The sequence below is a fragment of the Momordica charantia genome, assembly GCF_013281855.1.
Source record: "Momordica charantia cultivar OHB3-1 chromosome 5 unlocalized genomic scaffold, Mcharantia_2.0 BLBB01000005.1, whole genome shotgun sequence".
In the NCBI taxonomy this organism is placed as follows: Eukaryota; Viridiplantae; Streptophyta; class Magnoliopsida; order Cucurbitales; family Cucurbitaceae; genus Momordica; species Momordica charantia.
The window spans coordinates 8,208,690-8,231,801 of record NW_028275163.1 but is presented as its reverse complement, the minus strand read 5'-3'; the positions used below and the strand labels follow the sequence as shown (position 1 = coordinate 8,231,801).

Sequence of the window (23,112 nt, the reverse complement as noted above, 5' to 3'; positions counted from 1 at the left end):
ATATGTATTTCAGTCGTTAATTAAAATTTTTGATTTATTCTTCAAATTATTTATTTTGGTCCCAAATTTCTTTAAGAGTAATTATTTTGGTTTAGTTATTTAACATAATATTAAGAATAATAAAAACTTCAAAATGTGTTGATGTGAGCATGTATTGAAGCTGACATAAATTAGTCAAGACAAGTATTAAGTGACATAAATTAAATGACAGAATAAAAGGCGGATCAAAATAGTTAATTTTAAGAAGTTTGGAGATTAAAATAGGTATTTTAAAAGTTTAGCCACTAAAATGGATTTTTCTTATAAACTAAGATATATATTTTGAAAAGTTTACAACCAAAATGGGATATAAATCATGTAAGTATATGATGCAATATAATCATATATTGTTGAAGGGTTGGCTTGAATAACCTATATTTCTATTCCATTGGTGTGACATAACAACCAATAAAAATAAAGGTAGAAAAGCTTTATAACCATTTTCCCAAGTTTCTCACCACTAGAATCGTGAATATATGATTCACGCATGACAAAAAATTTGACTAAGACCTATACTTGCAACTATAGTTATATTACAAAAAAAATAATAATTATTATAAATATGCTCTCTTAAAATGATAATATTTATGGGTTTCATCTCAAATATTTTTTTTTTCCGTGTGAAATCCTTAACATACACTTCAAGATCGTGACTTATTTGACTTATTGATTTTGACTGGATCAAATTTTTGGATCTGATCAAATGCGTGTTTGAATTGTTTGGATTACAATAACATATCAATATTCATGGAGTTTAATTGATTTTTCTCTCATAATCTATTGATAATGAGAATAGTAGCCTGTACCTATTCTATTAATCATATTCATGTATTTTTTAGGATAAAATACTATTTTCATTCTATATTTTTAATTTTTTTTCATTTTGGTCAATGTACTGTCAAGTTTAGTCTATTTCAGTCATTGTACTTTTAAATGGTTTGTTTTTATCCCTACAATTTTAAAAGATAATGATTTTTGTCCATTCATTTTGATTTTTTTTATCTCAGCTATTTTCGCTTACAATTTCAACATGACAGTATACTCAATATATTTCTTGAAAATGCAGTCATAACTTTGCATCAAAGACTTTTAGTTGTGTATAGAATTCGTGTTAAAATATTGCAAACATGGACTAAAATAGTAACTTTTTAAGAGTACAGGGACGAAAACAAAAGTACATTGACTTAAATGAACTAAAGTTGAAAGTAGAGAGATGAAACAAAATGAACCAAACTCAAAGTAGAAGGCATATTTGGTACCGTTCCTGTCTTTGACGGCCGTGAAGTCATCAGATGAATTGCCGAGTTGACAGATCATATCTAGATGCGATTGTTGCTCTGCAGCGATACAGATTCGATCCATCCGCTTTCCATTACTCAACGAGAAAAATTTCTCGCACATAATTAAGGGAACCATTGAAAGGTGACTGAAACACTATAAACCACGACTACTCGAACCAAAAAAAAAGGAAAAACTGCTCCCACCTCAAATTCACATGCATTTAAAAACTATTTATATGTTTGTAGTTTCTCATGTTATAAAAACATTTCCAGAAACAACAAAATCAAATTTGTTATTAACATTTCTAATTTTTTTCAAAATATTAATGTTTTATCCTTCTCAACTCACAAAAAAGATAGATACTTACTTAATATGATTATGTTTTTCTATATTAGAAAAATTGAAAGAAAAAAAATTACCAAACCAACCTGAAAAAGAAAAGAATGAGATTTGTTTTGAGGGACACGTAAGGATACAGGTGTAAATAAAAATAATGTGGTGTCGTTCGTAACGTAAGATATGGCTGTGGGTATGGCCTCCGCCTCGATTTCCATAAAACCGCTTTTTCTACTTTCCCCTTCCGTTTGGAAATTGGAATCTCATCCCTCAGATTCACAGAATCTGACAAATTAAAAAGAAGAAGTAATAAGTTATACTAATAAATAAATAAATATAATAATAAATATAAAAACTGGTGATGTCTAAAACTAAAATAATAATAAGAAAAGTAAAAACTGGTTCCACGTGTCATCTCATCACGTTACTCTCCACTTTCTCCTCTCTTACTCTTTCTTCCCTTTAAAGAAGAAATAGATATGTGTAAGTTTGATTGAGGACTATATACTATAGATTAATGATGTCGTCTTCGAGATGCACTTATACTTTAAATTTGTCTTTGTTTTAATTATCCGTCTGGATTTTTTTTAGTGTAATATATGGGGTGGAAAATCGACGTTACAACCTCTTAATTAGAGATATATATCAATTACCGCAAAGTTATGTTCATTTTTACAGGCATATTACATATCATGTTTCACAATTATTCATTTTTTAAATATTTACGAATATAAATTTTCATTATTTAAATAAATTATCTTTTTTTCAAATTACCCTTTGCAGTCATTCTATTAAAGTTATTATTATACTTTAAAATGTATTCCAAAGTAAATATTTACATTAATTATTAAAGGATAATATTTTAATAAATAATTAAACAAATATAGTAACTATTGAATACACCTATTCTTGCTTAATGTTCCAATAATTTTTCTTTCAATTTTTTGATGTATATTATTTTCTTAGAATTTAAGTTTATGGTTTTATTTTTTTATTATTAAAAAATTGTCTTTGGTCAAGTATTCAAGATTTAGAGTTTAGGGTTGGATAGGTCTATAATTTTTACATGGATTTATAAATATTAAAAATTTTAGACATGTACGTAATTAAATGCTTAAAAAAGTCTAAGTGTGTTACCTAAAATTTATTTGTCCTTTTTGGTGGCTCCCCTTTGGACCATTATTTTACTATATTTAATTTATTTTATATGCTTTTAGACTATTTTTTTAGTTTTTCAATTTTCTTATTTTTGTATATGTTGGAAAAACCACAAACAATAATGAAATTGCTAACATGAGCATGATACATCTACTCTTTCCTTTAAGATCGGAGATTCACTCTCATACTTCCAATTTTTGTTGTACTAAAAAAAATAATGAAATTAACTTTAAAAAAAGAACTAGTGTTACCCTACTAGGTTGTTGGTTGACGTTTCAATTTAATTTAACCAAATATATTTCCAAGTTAAAATTGCTCCAATATCTAAGAATAGGGTGAAAACGATTTTTTTCCTTCTCAGTTATTATTTATCATTTTTTCTATACTAAAAGAAACTAAAGTCTCCGTCTCTTAACATTCCTGTTTCTGGTTTATATTTCTTGATGGAACAAGAAAATAGAAACTTGTTTTTGATTGTTCATAAAATTTCTATACCATTGTAAGAATGTTCCAAAAAAAGAGAAACAATAAATAAAGTTAGTTGTAAAATACTCAGGGCCGTTTGATAACCATTTTTTTTGTTTTGTTTTTTTTAAAACAGGGTTGTTTGATAAGCAATTCAATTTTCTGTTTTTTGTTTTCAAAAACCATTTTGAAATTCTATGTAAATTTCAAAAACAAAAAAAAGTAGTTTTCAAAAATAGGGTTTTGTTTTTATTCTTTATTCTAATACTTAATTTTTTTTTTCTTTTTCATGTTTATATATAAAAAATTTATTTCTCACTCTAAAATTTTTTATTTCTAAATTTCTCTCTACAAACTTTATTTTTCTCCCTCTAAAATTTTCATATTTTGAATATTTATTATTATTGTCTCTCCCCAAATGTATTTTTGTTTTTTTTCCTAACAGATCAGTTTCATTTCTCTCTCTAAAAATTTAATATTTTTCCTAACTTTTTTCTCTTTAGAATTTCATCTTTTATAATTTTTCTTTCTTTTCGTAATCTATTTTTTCCTCTGAAAATTATATTTTATTTTCTCGTTCAATTTTCTTTCACTGTAACGTTTATTTATCTTTGTATTTATTTATTTTCTCTAAAAATTATATTTTAAATCTTGTTTTTATGTCTAAATTTGTTTCCACTATAATTTTTCTCTTTCTTTGTAATTTATTTTTTTTCTTTAACATCTCTATTCATCTCGAGTTTACTTTTTTTTCTCTAAAATTTCTCTTTTTATCTTGAACTTTTCTTCCACTATTTTTTTTAAATCCTTTTATTTATCTCTCTAAAATTTATCCTCTAAAAGTTATTTACATCTCTCTAAACTTGTATTTTCATGTCTCTACATTGGGGATGACAAAAATTCCCGTAGGGTCAGGTCAAAAAAATAGGAAATGCATGTCCCGACTCCGTCCCCGTCCTCGGTTCCATTTTTTAAATAATTAGTATATATTTATTACACTTTTGTTATACTTAAATTTTAAAAATAATTAAAAACAATTATAAAACCGATAATTTTTCTCGAAAACATCTCTCGGCCCCAAGAACGAGTTGGAGATAAAGACTAAAAATTTTTACGAGCACGAGAATGGGGGAGAGCATCCTCACTCGCACCCACACCATTGTAGTCTCTACTCTACATAAAATTTTCTCTCTCTAATATGTATTCTCAATTTTCTAACTTTTTAAAAACAAAAAACAAAAAATGGTTATCAAACATGTTTTGGTTTTCTGTTTTTTAAAAACAAAAAACAAAAAATTGTTATCAAACATATATTGTTTTTGTTTTTTAAAAACAGAAAATCAAAAACTAAAAACAAAAAAAAAACAAAAACTAAAATGGTTATCAAAGGGCCCTTAAATTTCTTAAGAAAATTGGAAACGAGAAACAAGAAAAACGTTACCAAACGGGCCCAAATTGATTGATTTGATGCATTCGTAAAATAATGATTTAAAATCCAAAATATCAAACAAATAAAAAATATATTTAAAAAAAAATCATCCCTTCTGGTTTTTTAAGAGGTGAAGAGAACATCCCCTTAATTTTGATTTTTGTCGTTCACAATGATTAAAAAATATATGTGATGCAATTATAGTAATTCATTAATTAATTTTTTTAATTGAATTAACAACTATGAAATGATCATAAAAAATCTAGGGTAAGTAGGTCTTTCTTTATTTATCTTGGGATTGTTCTAACTTATTTTTTTTTATCAAAATTACGGCATAAGTATATATTTATATAAATATCCTTCCTTTTTGTTTTTTCGAATGTCACAAAAATAATTTACAGTTTGTTTCAAGTGATAGGTATAAGTTTTGCAATTTATGCTATTTTTGTAAAATTTTAAACTTAATAGCAATACTATATACATAAATATATATATATATTTTTTTTTATTTTTATTTTAGTAATTTTCTATTTTTTTTATTACAGGTTGCTCTGATCATGCATTTATTTTAAAAGTTAAATTAGTTTATTTTGTTCCATGTACTTCTCAAAATATTTTTGAATTATGGGTCGAATTATGAAATAAATAAACCTACTTTTTTAAATTAATATTTTCTTTTTTCAAAATCCGGCTACAGCTTTCTGTTTTAGAAAAAACAAAATTTGAGAGGAAGTAAATAAGCTAAAAGGGAAAAACAGAATAACTATCATACATACCTGGTAAAATTTTTGTTTTTAGCTTTTTCACGTTGAAAATAAGTTAATTTATCACTTTATTTTCTTTTAATATTTGCGACATTTAAAAAGAATTGAAAATTTCATCAACTGTCATGAAAGGGAAAGGACAGTTTTTCTTAATTACATTTATAATTTAAATTTTTGGTTAAGAACTTGAAGATATTTTGGGAAAAATAATTATGAGTAAATAATGACCTCTATGTGATGGTGATATATAATATGAAATTTAGATTATTTTTCCCAATTATTTACAAATTGAACATTTTTCTTTATAGAGATTGAATATGGCCTATTTTTATCACGGAGGTAACTTGAGATTTTTTATTTCTCGACTTTCTAATGTGTTATTATTCATAAATATGAGATGGTTTCGTCAATTTAAGCATAATTAACTCAATAAAGAAGACGTTTACTACCTTCTTTAAGGTGAAATTGATATATGTACGGTTAAAAAGACTTTCAGTTTGATTGCTTTCCATTTTGATCCTCTAGAATATATTTTAAGTTTGGATACTTTAATCTTTCGATTAGAGTGTTCATTACATGTGATTTTCAATTAGAATTTCGTTACGTTAGGTTCTACGTTTGTTTTTCTTTCATAGCCTCCACTTAGGATTAGTCAATGCATAAAATTGTGGACTTTGAGGCTATTTAAAATCTTAAGTTATTTCCATGTAATTTCAAGATATAATTTGAATAAAATTGGATTGTTTCCTAAACTTGAGCCATGAGTTTTATCTTGTCATTTGTCATTCTTGATTTAAGGTTGCATACTTGAATTAAACATGCAAGAAGTTGATCAACTTGAAGTTTTTAAAATTTGGGTAAAAAATTATTGGATCATGATCCATCATCTAATCCGAGTTGATTCGTAGAGGTAGAAATTAACTAGTTTTTATCCGCAATCCCATCGATCCCACACCTCACTTTTTTTTGTAAGAGTAAAAACGGATTAACCATTGGGTTGGTGGGGGAAATAATCGACTAAGTTAGAATACTATTTTGTTCTCCGAACTTTCAATCTTGTTTATTTTGGTCCTCGTGCTTTTAAAAAGTGACAATTTTAATTTCTATTTGAAAAATTTTAACACATAGAAACATTTTAATATAAATCATGGTTACATATTAATAAATACATCGAATATAGTGTTTTATTGAAATTGTGATAGAAAAAATGATATTAAAAATAAAGTTAAGAGATGTTGAAGTAATAACTAGATGGACCAGAACGCAATAACTCCTACTATACCCACCTAAATAAACTAAAATTGAAAATAAAAACACAAAGTAGTATTTCTAAGGATGAAATTATTATGAAATTTACCAAATTGGGCTAAACAAAATGGTGAGAAAAAAGGAAATTGAAAATGATATGTGGATTAAATCTCTTAAAAATGTAAAGAAAAAGGGAAAGAAAAGGAGGACATAGTTGTCTTTTGAACGTGCATTGGACATTCCATTCCACAATTTCGATGGATCACAAAGGCTGAAACCGAAGGTGAAGCCAAAGCTTCCATTTTATCTTCCAATTGCTTTCCCAATTCTCCTCTTTCTGCTGTCTTCTTTCTGTGTCTCTGCAAATTCTTGTAACCAAAAAGGTAAATTTTTAAGCCATTCACCGTTTTCTTAGATTCTTTCTATCAGAAGAGAAGAAAAGGGGGCAAAAAACAGCCTTGCAATGGCGACAAATGTTGCTATTTTTGGTAACCCATTTCCAAGAGAATTGCTCCCACGCCGCAATGGTGCCCACTCTCTCTCTAGGGTTTAAGTTTTCCTTTTATGGGGCAGAATTCTCTCTCTCACATCACTATCTCTATCTCTAATTCTTGGAATTCTGTGCGCTGCTTCCTTCGATAAGCTTCGCGGTTTCTGCTAACTCATACCGTTGGCTGCTTTCGTGAGTGATTTGCGGTCGCATCCGTCATCTTTTGAACACTCTGTTATTGTATTAGAGAACCCTTTTCCTGGAATTTTGCTGATTTGGGGATAAGGTGTTTGTGCGGTGGAAGTCTGGTTCCTTCGATTTATGGCCTTTTCTGTCTCTCTTTTTTGTTGTGTTTGGGGGAATCTTTACAAAAGTGTAGTTTTGTAGTTTTGTAATTGTATTGCAGATTTCTTGGTCGGTGCGTGCGGTTAATTTGGGGGGGTGTGAGAAGTTGCAGCAGGGGATATAATAATGGATGGTTTTCTGAACTGTGTAATGGCGGAGAAAGATAGTAAGCTTAGGAGTATTAGTTTCGGGCGCTGTCGCTGGATGGAATTCTAGCATCAATCGCCATTTGATTTAGTTCAATATGGAAAACCCCTTTTCGTCTAAGGAACAAGGGATGGGGTATTGGGGGCCTTCGAGAACTCAGCCCGAAACTCTGGCTTCTTCTGACGCTGGGATGAGGATTATGAGTCCTGAAGATGTGCTTCACGGCTTCTCAGAGCTGATGAATTCTGATTCATACGCAGGATGGGGCAGTAACTATGCAACAATTGATCAGATCTTCACGTCTTGTGGCTTTTCGTCGATCACACCGATGGGTACTAGCACTTCTTTGGAGTGTTCGACTTTCCCAGAAGGGAATTATGGAACATTCCCTCTGAATGAAATTAGTGGAGCTTCCATTTCCATGGTAAACTCTTTCAATTATGGAGACAAGACAATGTTTCAGCGGCCAGATACTGAATTTGGGGTGTCTGATGTTTCGGACAATGCAAATGAAGCAGGTTCGAAATCAAATGATGTCCTCCCAGACATGGATAGTTGTTTGATCTCTAGGCCACTTGGTTGGTCACTTGATGATAGGATGCTCAGGGCACTGTCCTTGTTTAAAGAGTCTTCACCTGGAGGAATTTTGGCTCAAGTCTGGGTGCCTGTGAAGCATGGAAACCAATTCTTCTTGAGCACAAGCGATCAGCCATATCTGCTTGATCAAATGCTCACAGGGTACCGGGAAGTGTCGAGGTCGTTCAAATTCTCTGCAGAAGGAAAACCGGGTTCTTTCCTTGGGCTTCCTGGTCGTGTTTTTATCTCCAAAATTCCGGAATGGACATCAAATGTTAGATATTACAGCGACAATGAGTATCTGCGAATGAAACATGCAATCGGTCATGAGGTATATGGATCGGTTGCCTTACCAATAACGAATAATGAACTTGAAGGGTCATGTTGTGCCGTTCTTGAAGTTGTTACTACAAGGGAGAAGCCCAATTTTGATGCAGAGATCGACATGGTTTCCCGAGCTCTACAGGTTATTTCTCCTTGTGCAGTCGTTTATAATAGTTATAAATTGTCTCATTCCCGTTTCTTTAAAGTTAGCTTCTTGGCAGTTAACACTATAGAGTTGCACCATCTTTCCTGCTAAATTGAATGGAAATGACGGATCTGTTGGTTTCTGTTATCCTATTCGGTTTCTTGTCTCTATCACTACGATAGCAAGAAGTGTTCTTTTTTGTTGTTGTTGTTTTTTTTAATTAATTTTTAAAATTTTCATTGATAAATATCATGTGGAGTAGGTGTGCGTTTTAAGTTTTTATTATCACTAGTTCCTTTTTTTTTTTCTGACAAAATTCCTACTGCTGGTAAAATTTTCTTTTAATACCTTAAATGTTATGCATATTGTGCCAATATGCATAGACATGTTCAGTTCAGATATCTAAGAACTCATTTATAAGAGGATCAAATGGTTCCCAAAAAGTTGTAGATGATCATAAGGAGTAACTAATGCATTCAATATAAACTTACTCTTCTACGGATTTGCTGTGCTAGTGGTATTTTTTTTTTTTTGCGGTCCACTTTCCTGAGTTTTATAAATGACTGCATTATAAGGATCTATTGATCATATTGTTGATGCTTCTTTGGACCATGCTTGTTGCAGACTGTTAGCTTGAGCACTATCGCACCTCCACGACTCTATCCTCAGGTATTATTGGCTGCACTATTATTTGTTGGTTTTTTCTGCAGTTTCCTTTTAGTGATTTGTAATAACTCTTAAGTGAGAACTTTAATTAGGCCAAATATAAAGATTGATTCCTAATGTTTACAAAAATTTTCCTATTTCATCTTAGTTCTTTAAAATTTTTACTTTTAATACTTAATGTATCAATTTGTTTCAATCAAGTCCTTCCATAAAAAAGTATAAATATGCTAACAGAAATATGATGAGGCACTAAGAGATATGAATTTATTTGGACACATGGACATATTGAGCCCCATGGAATACTTAATGACTAAATTCGACTCACGTGGAGTTGAGGGATTGAGAGAACAAAAGAGGGAGTGGGAGAGAGCAAGTGAGTGAGTGAGAGGGATCTGGAGAGTAAGAGAGATTGGATTGAGAGAGTAGAAGGGGAGATGGGAGAAGTGGGTTCATATTGATGGAAAAAGGGAAATAGGTTGGTTGGAGAAACAAGAATAATTAGAAAAAGGAGATTTCTGCCTGTGTTATATTTTTTGAACACTTGGGATAAACTACATGACAATATTAGCCATCTTAATTTTCAATCTTTTTTGAATTCCACATCTTTTCAGCTTTATATATATCAATGAAATATTTGTTACAGTGTTTGAAGAAGAACCAGAGATCTGCATTAGCAGAGATAACAGATGTGCTACGTGCTGTATGTCATGCACATAGTCTGCCTATGGCCCTAACCTGGATTCCTTGCTGTTATACTTTGGAAGCTGTCGATGAGGCTGAAAGGGTTCGTGTGAAGGAGAACAACATTTACCCAAAGGAGAAATCTGTATTATGTATTGAGGAAACGGCATGTTATGTTAATGACAAAGCAACTCAAGGTTTTGTGCATGCATGTGTGGAACATCATCTTGAGGAAGGGCAAGGGATAGCTGGGAAAGCTCTTAAATCCAATCATCCCTTCTTTTATCCTGACGTGAAGACATATGATATTAATGAGTATCCACTGGTCCATCATGCTCGCAAGTTCTGTTTGAATGCTGCGGTTGCAATCAGGTTGAGAAGTACGTACACTGGTAATGATGATTATATACTAGAATTCTTTTTACCTGTCAATATGAAAGGGAGCTCAGAACAGCAACTTTTGTTAAACAATCTCTCTGGTACCATGCAAAGAATGTGTCGGAGTTTGAGGACAGTTTCGAAGGAAGAATTAGTAGGGGCCGAGGAACCTATTACTGGATTTCAGAGTGGATCAATTGGAAAGTCTGCAACTACTTCTAGGAGAAACTCACAACCCACGGTAACAGACAGTGAAACAAGAGTATCTAACTCAATAGATGGTGGAACTGAAGTGGAATGTCCTAAGAAGCAGGTAATTTATTCCTGGGATTCTCTGTATTGTTCTACTGTTACTTTTTTTCTTGCCATTCCTTCCCTTTATTAATCATTTCATTTATCATTTGAATCTTTTATTTTTTTATGATATTGGTCGCCATCTAAATAAGGCATGTGAGTTGGGGATTGTTTTTTTTAATAGCATAAAAATGTCTAAAATATCATCTACCTAATACTGGATCAATTTGCAACAACTAATAGTTTTGGTTTTTCCTAGACCATTTTAAAGAGGAATGCTTGCATTCTTGGATGATTAATTGTGCTTAATGTAGTACGTTGCTGGTGTTAAATAGAAAAGGAAGCACCAGACGTGGACTTTGAGTCTCATTGTATGTTTAATTTGGACCTATCGAGCAACATCTATGTATTTATTGCACTAGTCCTATACAACAGGATGGAGGTGTATGGCATATCTGTTATAGGAATATTATCTGCAGTGTACATCGTTGCATGTCTAGACCATCTATGGCTGCTCAGCCTTCTTTGTGGTTAGGTGCCCCGGGTGGAAGGGGCATCGCATTTTTGTCTGATGAGACAATAATTTGATCACTCAATTTACTAGCTACCAATTGATGGTTTGTTTATTCTTCGATTGTTTCTAGTATAATGTTCCTTGTACTCAATTTAGTATTAAGTACAGGAAGGTGATAAACTGAAAAACCAATGTGCACTTTAAGCTACAAAGTACAGATATTGAGAAGGATAGGGATGTGTAGATGGAAGGAGTGTATCATAGGTTGCCGCATCCCTTTTTTTTTCTTGTTGAGAAGCAGATGGGGCATTGGATTTCAAATTTAACTGGCACATGGTTGTACCTTGTTTTGATTCGATGTGTCGTATGCATTGAGTACTAAATTTGGCTTGTGACCAGTATCTTTTAAATTTATGGGTGAAATTTTCTATTTTTTTCCTTTAATTGTAGGTGCACAATCATCTCCAGGTTATGGATTAGCCTTTTACAGTTTCTTATGCAACTTATCCTACCTTGCAGATAACTAATGGATCACGGAAGCCTGGAGAGAAAAAACGTGCCACAGCTGAGAAAAACGTGAGCTTGAGTGTTCTTCAGCAATACTTTTCTGGGAGTCTCAAGGATGCAGCAAAGAGCATTGGTGGTAAGCCTGCAGACTTATTAGTATTTCAATGATCTTTCATTAAAATAAATGGATAGAAAAATAAGGCCACACAAAACAACCAATGGCCAACAAACGGGAGACAATAGAACTTAAAAATGATCCCAGCTATTGGTCATCTATGGGTATCGGGTAACTTCAGAAAAGTTCTTTGGTACGAAATAGAGATGTAAAAATCCATTAAATCTCAAACTTCCTCTCATGACTTATTTAGACTCAAAACAGTTCTCTTTTTTTTTTTCCCTAACCAAATACTTTATTTATGGAGGGATTGAAAATAATTTCCTCCATCTCATTGAATACTGGGCTATGCCATAAACAACACCACACCTTTGTAGCAAAAGGGCAAAGCCTTAGAGGTGGTTTAGTTTGTTCGAAGTGCACTTGCACTGAATGCACTAGTTGGGGCCAAGGACAAATGTGGATACTCTCTAGATTAAGTGTAAGGTTTTAATCCTCTTAAGGGTAAGAAACTAAGACTCAACAGAACTACACAAGTAGTTATGACTAGGAGAAATTGAGAATCGAAATGACTCTTTGAGTGATAGAGAGGAGGGAAGTCAATTCATTGATCTCCTGTAGTGAAATAATAACCAAAAGAACGAGAAGTTGTGATTGACTGGTATTGTTTTGTTGTGAGATGAAGAAACCTCCCGAAAAACATGTTTTGCAACTATCCCTTGAAAGAAGTTAATAAAAATACAAACAATCGATTGGCAATGGTGGGTCACCTTCCATAGGTTCCTGAAGGTGCTTAAAGATCCCGGACTAGAAACCCATTTATTGGGGCGGATCCCACACCAAATCACATTACCTAATGCCACAAAGTTGGTCTGAGGTTCTACAGAAACCTGCATAACCATTTGGATAGAAGGGTGATGTTTGTACCATCAAGATTCTCCACATTACCACGTTCCTCTTACAATGTTGTCATTGAAACCCAATTAACTAAATGCAATCTTCCTCCGTCTAACCCATTTCATTAATGTCCCATATTAATTCCCAACTTCACCTTAACTGATCCTGACTGTACAAGAAAAGAGAAGTTATACGAAATCCCGCTTGATTCAAATTGATTCAACGTGAGTCTGCCTTGAGAAAATAATCTTTCAGTAAGAGAGCCTTTCTCGAACCTTAATTATAATTGAGTCTGTACAGTATTCATACTCCCTACTTCAAGTTTTATGCCGAGATCGTTCAGGTTTTCTTTGACCTAGAATTTAATTTTTTGGAACTTATATTTTCTACTTTCTAGCCCTCATTTTTAAATGATTAAACATAAGGAAGACTGCAAGTTACAAATATGTATTTTAGTCATTGCTAGTAAAATCCCTGTATTTTCAAGAGTTACAATCTACTCTGGTGCAAGAAGTATGCATTTAACATGTTCTATCATGTATATCTCTATTGATCATTAATGGATTTAACCTTGTTTTTGAGAATAGGTCTGAGGTTGTTATGGTGCCGATGCATTTAATTATTCTATTACGGATCAGCTGTGTGTATACATAAATTAAATAAGTAGTAGGCATTTGCCTTTTTATTTTTTTATTTTTTGTGTGTGTTTGTGTGTGAAAAAGATTGAGGTCATTCATGAATAAAACAAGAGTTAGTGTATTTGAATATGATATGAAAGGTGAGCCATTTCGCCTGGGACTTGTTATGCCGAGTATATCATTGACTGAATATAATACTGTCAAGAACTAGAAAGAGGGAGGGAAGAAAAGAGAATGTGATGGAACTTGAATAATCTATTCAAATGTCAACCCCTACAAAAAAGATTTAAAAGGAGGTTTATATGTGCCCTTAACTAGTGTTTTAATTTATTTTAAGCAAAAACTTATTTCAATATATTCATACTAGAATAGGCTCCATTTTATCACTAACTTCATTTTTGTTTTTGTATTTCGTTTTGGGTGGTGAATTTTCAGTTTGCCCAACAACCTTGAAAAGAATATGCAGGCAGCATGGGATTTTGAGGTGGCCATCCCGAAAAATAAACAAAGTAAATCGTTCGTTAAGGAAAATACAGACAGTTCTCGATTCTGTCAAGGGGGTGGAGGGTGGATTGAAGTTTGATCCAACCACAGGTGGTCTTATGGCAGCCGGCTCTCTTATTCCAGAACTCAATGGACACAATAATCTTCTCTTCTCTGATAATAACCCATCTATAAGAAATCTCGAGCCATTCCTTCAGGATGTAAGTTCTGTACCTTCTGCAACTTTCAGTAGTCAGAATTCCACCATGAAATTGGAAATGGACGAGTCTGCTGTCGCTATATCCCAAAGAATGTCTTCGAGAAATGTTATGGTCCCAGAAGAGGAACCTAATGTTTGTCAGCTTGATTGTAGCGAAGGTTCAAAATCCATTGGGATAGATGCTGCATCATGCCAGCTTGCTGGCTTGGATATGATGACTTGGGATGTCTCAGGGAATGTCCCAGGTTCCATTGTTGCTAAAAAAATTAAGAGATTGGATTTTTCAGAGAATGATTTTAGATCAAGTGGTGCTGACTGTCCATTTTTGGCCAAGAGTTCAAGCTCTTTTGCAGCTGTTGATGAAGTGTGTACCGTGTTGCAAGGGGACGATGGAATCACTGAACATTACCAGCCTGCTACTTCGAGCATGACGGACTCATCGAACGGCTCTGGCTTATTGATGCATGGAAGTTCATCCAGCTGTCAAAGCATCGAGGAGGGGAAGCATTTGCAAGAAAAAATTAGCTCTGTTGACAGTGATTCCAAGATTATTGTAAAAGCTTCATACAAAGAAGACACGGTTCGATTCAAATTTGATCCTTCTTTAGGATATCTCCTGCTCTATGAAGAAGTTGGAAAGAGATTCAAGTTAAACCAGGGGACATTCCAGCTCAAATATCTAGACGATGAAAAAGAATGGGTAATGTTAGTAAGCAATTCAGACTTGCAAGAATGTCTTGAGGTAATGGATGAAATCGGCACCAAAAATGTGAAGTTTCTCGTTCGAGATGTCGCGTGTTCCGTGGGCAGTTCTGGCAGCAATAGTTGCTTCCTGTCTGGAGGTTCATGACAAAGGTTGGATGTCTCAGCCAAAGATAAAAACTCAATCATGTGTCAACAGCATTCTCTTCGACATGTCACTAGAAATGTTACAGCTCGAAGCCAGTACACAATACATCCTTTCCCTTCCACACTTCTTGATCTCTTCTCTGTTTTCAAGCTTCAATTGAAAGCACACCAATATTTGGGTCGGGTTGGATCGAGGTGCAGCTCAACGTCGCGTTGAGTTCGAAGTATGGTTGTGTTATCTTATGCCAGGGGATCAGGAAATGCAGGAAGGGGAAGTAAGTTTACTTTCTATATATGTTGAATAGGTTTGTAAATGATAAATTAGGAGAGTAGTAAGTTGTTTGATTTAGTGGGGAATGAAAGCATATTCTGTTTGAGAATGCCAAGTTCCTATACCCTGTAATCATATTTACATTAGCCAAGAGGTTATAGAAATTACTTTATATTCAATATTATTATTTTCTCGCTGTAATATAAGTTTTAAAGGAAGTCTGTTATTGGTAGCTGTGGGATGATATCTCGGCCAAGAATGTCAATTTTGGAAAACACGTAATATGCAGTGTTGTTAAGACTATCTTTTGAATGTTAGACACTGTGTTTATGTCATATTTCAATTGGAGGGTGAGGATTATATCTTGTAAGCGTAGATTAGTCTTTTACATGTATTTTAGGTCTAAATTTTGTTATGGTTCTTTTCACATTAAGACGGATGCAACGTGTTAAGATTATGTATTTTTGTAGTGCCTGTAGTATTATGTATATTTTTTGCATTGAATATTTCGACATTCAACGTCATCGTCATATGTATTTTGTTGTGTTTGAGCTCCAAATTTGATGATTCAAATGTCGTTGGAATCATTGTTTCGAACTATGGACACTAAAATAGTCAATAAACAAAAATAAGTTTGTTATCATCAAAACATTAATTAATTAATTAAAATTAATTAATTTGAGATTAAGGACCAAAAAGTCAACACTTTAGTTCTATTGTCAATTATTTAATAGATAGATCAGGTGACTTCAAATATTTATATTAACATGGTGATGAAGGCATCTATTGGAGTTGTATAGGTTAGTTAAGACGAGTATAAGCAAGGTGTTATAGAGAACAAAAACGACGCGACGCCCATCACAGTGCCTCCGCACCGACCCCACCTCGGTGCTGGCCTCTCACCTTGGTCCAAAGCCAAGGTGCAATGTGGTTTCCTCCGCTTGGATCCAATGGCCAGAGGTTAAACACCCCTGTTTGGGGTCGAGCCCAACATCAACCCTCTCCTATCGATGGACAATCGTTGAGCCTCGACAATACAAAGTTAGGGCTAGATTAATAGACCTAACCCTAAGGCAATGCAGTCTCCATACTAGAAACTGACTATTTCTCTACTCTCATTGCTGACCTAAGCATCGGAGTCCGTGTGGCAAAGGTCACACCGGTTTAGATCGGATTTGTTTTTGCAGGTGTTCGCTCCCTTAATCATTGCATCAACACAAAGTATATATTATGATCTAAATTAGGCCCGTTCCTTTTTCGCTCATGAGTTACGACATAACTTATGCCTTAAAAAAGGCTTGCCTCTCCTCTAATAATCCATTTTTCCCTTTCTTGTTGGTGTAAAAGTAATCCAAAATAATTAATGGTAATAGAAACTTTCTTTTTCTAGTAACAACAAAATCACATTTGAAATTTAATACCTATCTCAATCCGACTAAAGATTTCAATATATGTCCATATCAGACGTTAGTATATATATATTTGAATTTGTCATTCATCTGCTTAGTACTAACAACCAAAATGATTTTACCTTTTTGTAAGAATGGAAGGACTAAAATAAATATCTTGCAAATTTATAGAGTAAAATGAAATAGGATTAAAAGTTGGTTGGCCAAATAAAGGATAAATTCTATTTTCGTCCTTTTAACTTTTAGGATTACTCCACTTTTAACTTTTGTTCTTAAACATTCAAAATATATATTTTAGCTTCTAAATTTTCAAGTCTATTTGATGTTAAAATTTTAAGATGTCTATTTTAACTCATGGATTTTAAAAAGTAACTATTTTTGTTATCGCTATTATTTTGCTATAATTTATTTAACAGATAGATAATGTGTCTGTGATGGTGTGTATTAATGTGTTGATGTAGATATATGTTTGAACCATATAGATTGATTGATGTGGGGAATGAATATTTGATGTTACGAGACAAAGATTAAAATTGTTATTCAAAGTATATTAACTAAAATATACTTTTTAGAAGTTGAAGGACCAAAATATATATTTAGGATTTTTTTTAATGGCTAGAATGATAAATAAAAGGGAAAAATCACATATTTGGTCATTAAGATTTGAGGTAGGTGTCAATTTAGTTTCGAAGTTTCAAAACAAGCACTCTTGGTCTCCGAAGTTTCAACTAGTGGGTCAAAGCATTCTCGAGGACCATTTAGAACAAATTTTCAAACTTCAAGAACCAAAATTGTATATTTTGAATCTTCAGGGACTAAAAGTATATTTTTCCCTAAATCAAATGTTCATTTGAGTATAGCTTAATAGATAAGACATATTTACCGTTTTAAGATCAAACGTTCGATCTCCCATCTCTACATTTATCGTAATAAAAGAAACAACAAACAAATAAAAATAAATAGAGTTGAACGAACAATCAACAAGAGAATGACAATACTTTTTTTTTAAGTTTGATAATTACAAGAATAGGATATCAGACCATCGATCTTTTAGATGACAATAAATATCTTATTTCACCGAGCTAAATGAGAAGATTGTTTATACAATTCAACGGTTAAAATTTTCAAATTTAGGGAGGAAAACCAATTGCAAAAACAATTCTCAAATATAATTAGGTAGTAGTGGGAAAATGAAAGAGATGATTTTCCGAGATGCCACCACTTGGCTTCTTGGAATTGCTTTGGATGTTGAACGGATCCTTCTTTCTAACTTCCAAAAACTTGGTCAACGCTTGTTGGACAAAAATGTCATTTCACAAGCTTCCTTTTCTTTTTAAATCTATTTAGTGCACGAACGACAATATTTTTAAAGATTTCAAAAGTTTAAGATAAAATTATTGAACGCGTTAGTATTAAATTTACATCGATACGGCTCTTGCTCTGATGTTTGACAGCCGTGTCCCCCCCTATCTAGTAAGGTAAGTGGTCCGGATAAATTGATATTTTTATTGTATTGTAAAAAAAATTCGATGAAATATTAGAAAATATCAATTTTTGATCTTGTGAAATGTTTATTTGTTAATTTAGGGGTAAAATAGAATTTTGGTCATTGAAATTTGGACTTAGTTTCTATTTGGTCCGCGAGTTTAAAACATAATCATTTCTTTGTCCATCATTGAAGTTTTTAAAGTAACATGTTTAATCCATGAAGTTTGAATTTAATTTTTAATTGGTCCCTAAAGTTCGAATTTGGTTTCTAATTGATTCATGAGCTAAGTTGACCGTTAGTTAATCTAACAACGTTCTTCATTCTCTTTTGACTAAATAACAGAGTTTAGTCAATATATGTTAACTGTCATATCATTATTTCGTTAGGTCAATTAATCGTCGACTCAATTTAGAGATAAATTATAAATCAAACTTCAACTAAGGGATTCAATTAGAAACCAAATTCAAACTTCACGAAACAATTCAAACTTTAGGAATCAAATATATCACTTTTGAAACTTAAGAACTAAATCTCAATGACAAAAAATGGTGAATTTTTAAATTGAGAGACCAAATAAAAACTGAAGTGCAAACCTTAAGGACCAAAATGTATTTTACTCTTAATTTTTTTTAATTTGTTACTTTTATAACTTTTCCAAAAATATGTATCGATGTTGATATTGACATCTTATTGATATTTTCACGGACACTTCCATAAAATTAAGAGATCAACCTTTAAAACTACAAAAGTCTCACTATTTTGCTCGTATGTTCTTTTCCTTCCAAAACTTTTTATATTATTTTGTTTATGAATAACAAGATTATTACTTCATTTAAATTAGTTCTTAAATAGCCAAGATTATTACTTCATTTAAATTTGTTATTAAATACCACGTGGCTAGACACTAGATAGACTTGTTAATTAACCTAACTTTTTAGTACAGATTTGAGTCATAGAAATTTGATTATATATTTTTCACAATTTATGAATAGTTGTTTCATAGATATACCATAAGTGTATCTAAGCTTAATTTAAAATTATTTATTATTATTATTATTTTTAACAAATGTGTTCAAGCTTATCAATTGGGAAGTTCGGGCTTGCCTTGACCAAAACAATATTTTTGATCTTCTAGGCTTAAGCCTAAACCGAGCTTGAACTATAATCTTTGGGATCGGGACCATGTTAGCCTAATAATAACGATGAGTTCCAAACCGATCAAAGAATATATATATTTCAAAGACTAAATTATTAATATTTTTTTTTAAAACAATTAAGTATATCTCACATGCTTTGAGGATTGTTCATTGAATGTTTATTTAATCATTCTCCAAAAAAGAGAAAGAAAAAAGAAAAACTCTTTTTGGTGTTTGAGTTTTTTTTCTTTCTTTTTCTTTTTTTTTTTCTTACGAAATTTTATGGCTAAGTTAGGGATATTTTGTTTTGGCTAAATTAAGTTAGTTTGTAAATATATATGTTATTGGCTAATTTCTGGTTGAATTTGGGCAATTTAGGGTAATTTGGGTAATTTTTGTTTTGGTCGATAACTGTTGATGTCGAAATTTGGTCTCCTCAGATATCACCAAATTAGTACCAATCTCCTAGGTTCGGAATGGATCGACGTGACCTGCAAAACAGAATAACACTAGGACCGGTTTTGCTTTGGGCACACAAGCGCTTAAGTTAGTATCGGGGAAGTCGAGTGAGGAGAGTAGGAGGACAGTCGGGGTTTCAGGTGTACCTTTTATTAGGTGTGACTCATTTCCTTATTTATAGTTCTTCCTTCCCTCCTAGGTATCATTATTTGAACTCTAGGTCATTTACATCATTGGGCTTCTTGGGCCGTGAGATACTTCGTTGCGGGCTCTAACATCAAAACAAGGTCGAGGTTCTACAAATACAAGTTGGCCTGGACAGGGACCGAGAGAGAAGTCGAGAGGTGTTCTCGACTAATCGGCGCCGAGGTCGGGTCGGTCATAGAGTGGGCCGGCTCCGGTTGGTAGTAGCTACGGGGTTCTTCCTTCTTCCCGGTTCAATTCTCATTTTTGTTTGGACCGTTTTGCTTCCTATAACAATAACAATTTTATGTTTTCAAAAGTTATGTTTTTTCTCGCTATTTCTTTGGTATGTTTTTTACTTTTTTTTAATAACACATCAAAATTGTTAGTCCAAATTTTTGGAAATCAAAAAATTTTTTGAAAACTAAATTGGTTTAGATTTTGAAAATATTTTTAAAAAGTTAACCACAAGACCATGAAATAGAACTAATCATTGTAACCTTAATTTAAAATACATATATTATTAAAAGACCAAAGGGTGATCAAAGAAGCCAGCTTATTTCGCACATAGGTTTAAGGTTTTTTTTCCTTAGTTATTATTTGGATAAAGAGTTTAGACATTTTTGCAACTTAATTTTATTAGTTGAATTTTGAGTAGTTTGGGCAATTTTTTTTATTTCATTTCAAGGAGATAAGAAGTTCATTAGTTATTCAAAATTTGATAAAATTGAGAATTAAAAATTAGAATTCCACAACTCTTTTTTACCTAAAAAGTTTTATACAATTCTTAAAAATGTATATCTTGTTCTTTGGCCATCTCTTCAAAAACAAGAAAAATAAATCATATTTTACCATTTAGTATCTATCATAAAAATTCAGTAGTTAAGGTAAAGCATCAAACTTGGGAAATCATATAGTTACATGCTAAAGTCGCTAAATTATTATAAATTTTATGTTAAGTTATAAAAAACGTTACGCTCCTGAAAGTTTAGAGTAGGCTTCCATTTCTATAATGCCTCTATATTTCAAAAAATTCATTTCTACCTTCAACCTTTAAAATTATTTGAAAACAACATTCCTGTCAACTTTTATATTAGGAAAAAAAAAAGGAAATGTGATGTGGTAGGTGATATGCCGATGAATTGTAGAAATAGAGGTACGTACACATGGTCATATCATATGTAGTTTCAATCATGTCCTTGATGCTTCAAAAGTTGCATTTCAACCCTTAACCTTTAAAGTAATTTCAAAAAACTATTCTATTGAGTTATCCATTAAAAAGAAGATGAAAATAGTATGATGTTTCATGGAGTTATAAAACAGAAGTTACACGTGGGCACAAATGACAATCGAAGAGTTTAGTCACATTCTAAATGATGCCGAGTAGAGAGGGGAAACAGATTTTGAAATAAGAGTTTTAATCGAAATTGCATTCTATTAGCTTTTTGTGCATAACTTAGGGTGTGTTCAGTCACTTTTGTCATTGTAAAAATCACCCATCTTTCCATTGATCATGTTTGACAAATTAAAAAATTGATTTTAACAATTTTAAAATCACTTTAAATTGATTTTTAAGGTTTCACTTAACCGTAATTTTGAAAAATCAATTATACTTAAATTTTTTTTTTCAAAATTACTCCCCTATCATCACTGCCAGACACACCCTTAATGATTCATGTGGTGTTACACCATGATAATTGGTAACCACAAATCTTGTTTTTGATAGTAACAATGTAAAAGACAAGTAAAGAAATATAAAATAATGCAATATAAGTGACTACACTATTCCTAGTAATAGTTCAAAGTAGAATCGTTCCCCATTTTTCTGTGGGGGTAATTTTGGATTTTGAATTTACTTATTTAGGTCTGTTTGGCAACGTTCGTGTTTGTTGTTTATGTCGTTTTTTATTTTTAATGAAGAAAAATGAATTGTATGGCTCCAACATCCACGAATTCAAGTATGATAAAATAATGTTTTCATTTATATTTTGGAACAAATTAGAAATAGGAACCAGAAATAAAAAACTTGTTTGGGTTGTTTCCAAAATGTATATACAATTGTGAGAAAGTTAAAAAAAAAAAAAAGAGAAACAAGAAAGTTAGTTTCAAAATGCTTAGATTGTTTAAAAAAGTTGGAAACAAGAATCAGGAATATTATCAAAGGAATCCTTAAGAGTAAAAAAGACATAGTGGTATAATTGAAACATATTCCAAAGTTAGAGGAGAATAATTGAAAGCACACTCATATTCTTGTAGGTTCAACTCACCACCACGTTACCTGCCTTGTCATATTTTCATTTTATTTTTAATCGAAAGGTTGACAGAATGATTGTTTATTAACAATTTTAAAGACGAAAGGTATAATTAAAATTTTTAGGTTAAAAAACACATTTGGTCCTGTACTTTTACTAAAATAACAATTTAGTCACTCAACTTTAACTTGTAACGATTTAGTCCATGTACTTTCCCTAAAGTAACAATTTAGTCCCTGAACCTTAAATTGTAACGATTTAGTCTCTATAGTTTAAAATTTGTAACAATTTAGTCCCTATCGTTAAAAATTTTATTAAAATTAAGTGTTAAATTTTGTCATATAACAATTTAATTTTTCTAATTCATAAACATATTTGGTCCCTCCTTAGTTTATAAATCTATACATGCAAGAAACTTAAAAAAAAATTAACGATAAGGATTAAATCTTTACCAACTTTAAATTACATGGACTAAATTATTACATATTAAAGTTCAAGGCTAAATTGTTACCATTTAAGAACTTCGACGCAATTGATCACGGATAAAAAAAAAATGTTAAAATCGTATGCGCTGCCTGAATTCCTTCATAGAATATTGATATTGTGTGACTATCATTTTCTAAATTATACTCAATGTGAGAGTACAGAGATTAGATCGTTACAAACTAAAGTTTAGAGGACTAAATTGTTTTACTTTAGCGAAAGTAGTAATTTCTAAAACCATAGTAGCATAATTGAAATCTACCACCCAAATTACTACTGTTTTATATAATTTAATATAAATTTTAATCTATACGAACTAATTAATTAGTTCTAAATTTGTGTTTCATTTGAATGTTCAATCCTATTGCTACGAAGTTAATTTAAATATAGCTCGATATTTCATCTCCGATAAAAAAGTGGTGAGTTTGAATAAAAAAAATT

General features: G+C 31.8%; 1 protein-coding gene across 1 annotated transcript; it reads left to right on the top strand.

The window, feature by feature from the left end:
* The first annotated feature begins 6,954 nt into the window (after positions 1-6,954).
* On the top strand, positions 6,955-15,492 carry LOC111015174 (protein NLP8). The gene is made up of 5 exons (XM_022290118.2): positions 6,955-8,744; positions 9,372-9,416; positions 10,057-10,785; positions 11,800-11,923; positions 13,873-15,492. The coding sequence occupies exons 1-5, from the start codon at positions 7,800-7,802 to the stop codon at positions 14,988-14,990; spliced, it is 2,961 nt and encodes a 986-aa protein (XP_022145810.1). The 5' UTR covers positions 6,955-7,799; the 3' UTR covers positions 14,991-15,492.
* Positions 15,493-23,112: the final 7,620 nt, after the last annotated feature.

Coding starts and splice junctions, on each gene's coding strand:
- LOC111015174 (XM_022290118.2), top strand. CDS start 7,800: ATGGAAAACCCCTTTTCGTCTAAGGAACAAGGGATGGGGTATTGGGGG. Junction 8,745..9,371: donor TGGTTTCCCGAGCTCTACAG/GTTATTTCTCCT, acceptor TGCTTGTTGCAG/ACTGTTAGCTTGAGCACTAT. Junction 10,786..11,799: donor TGGAATGTCCTAAGAAGCAG/GTAATTTATTCC, acceptor CCTACCTTGCAG/ATAACTAATGGATCACGGAA.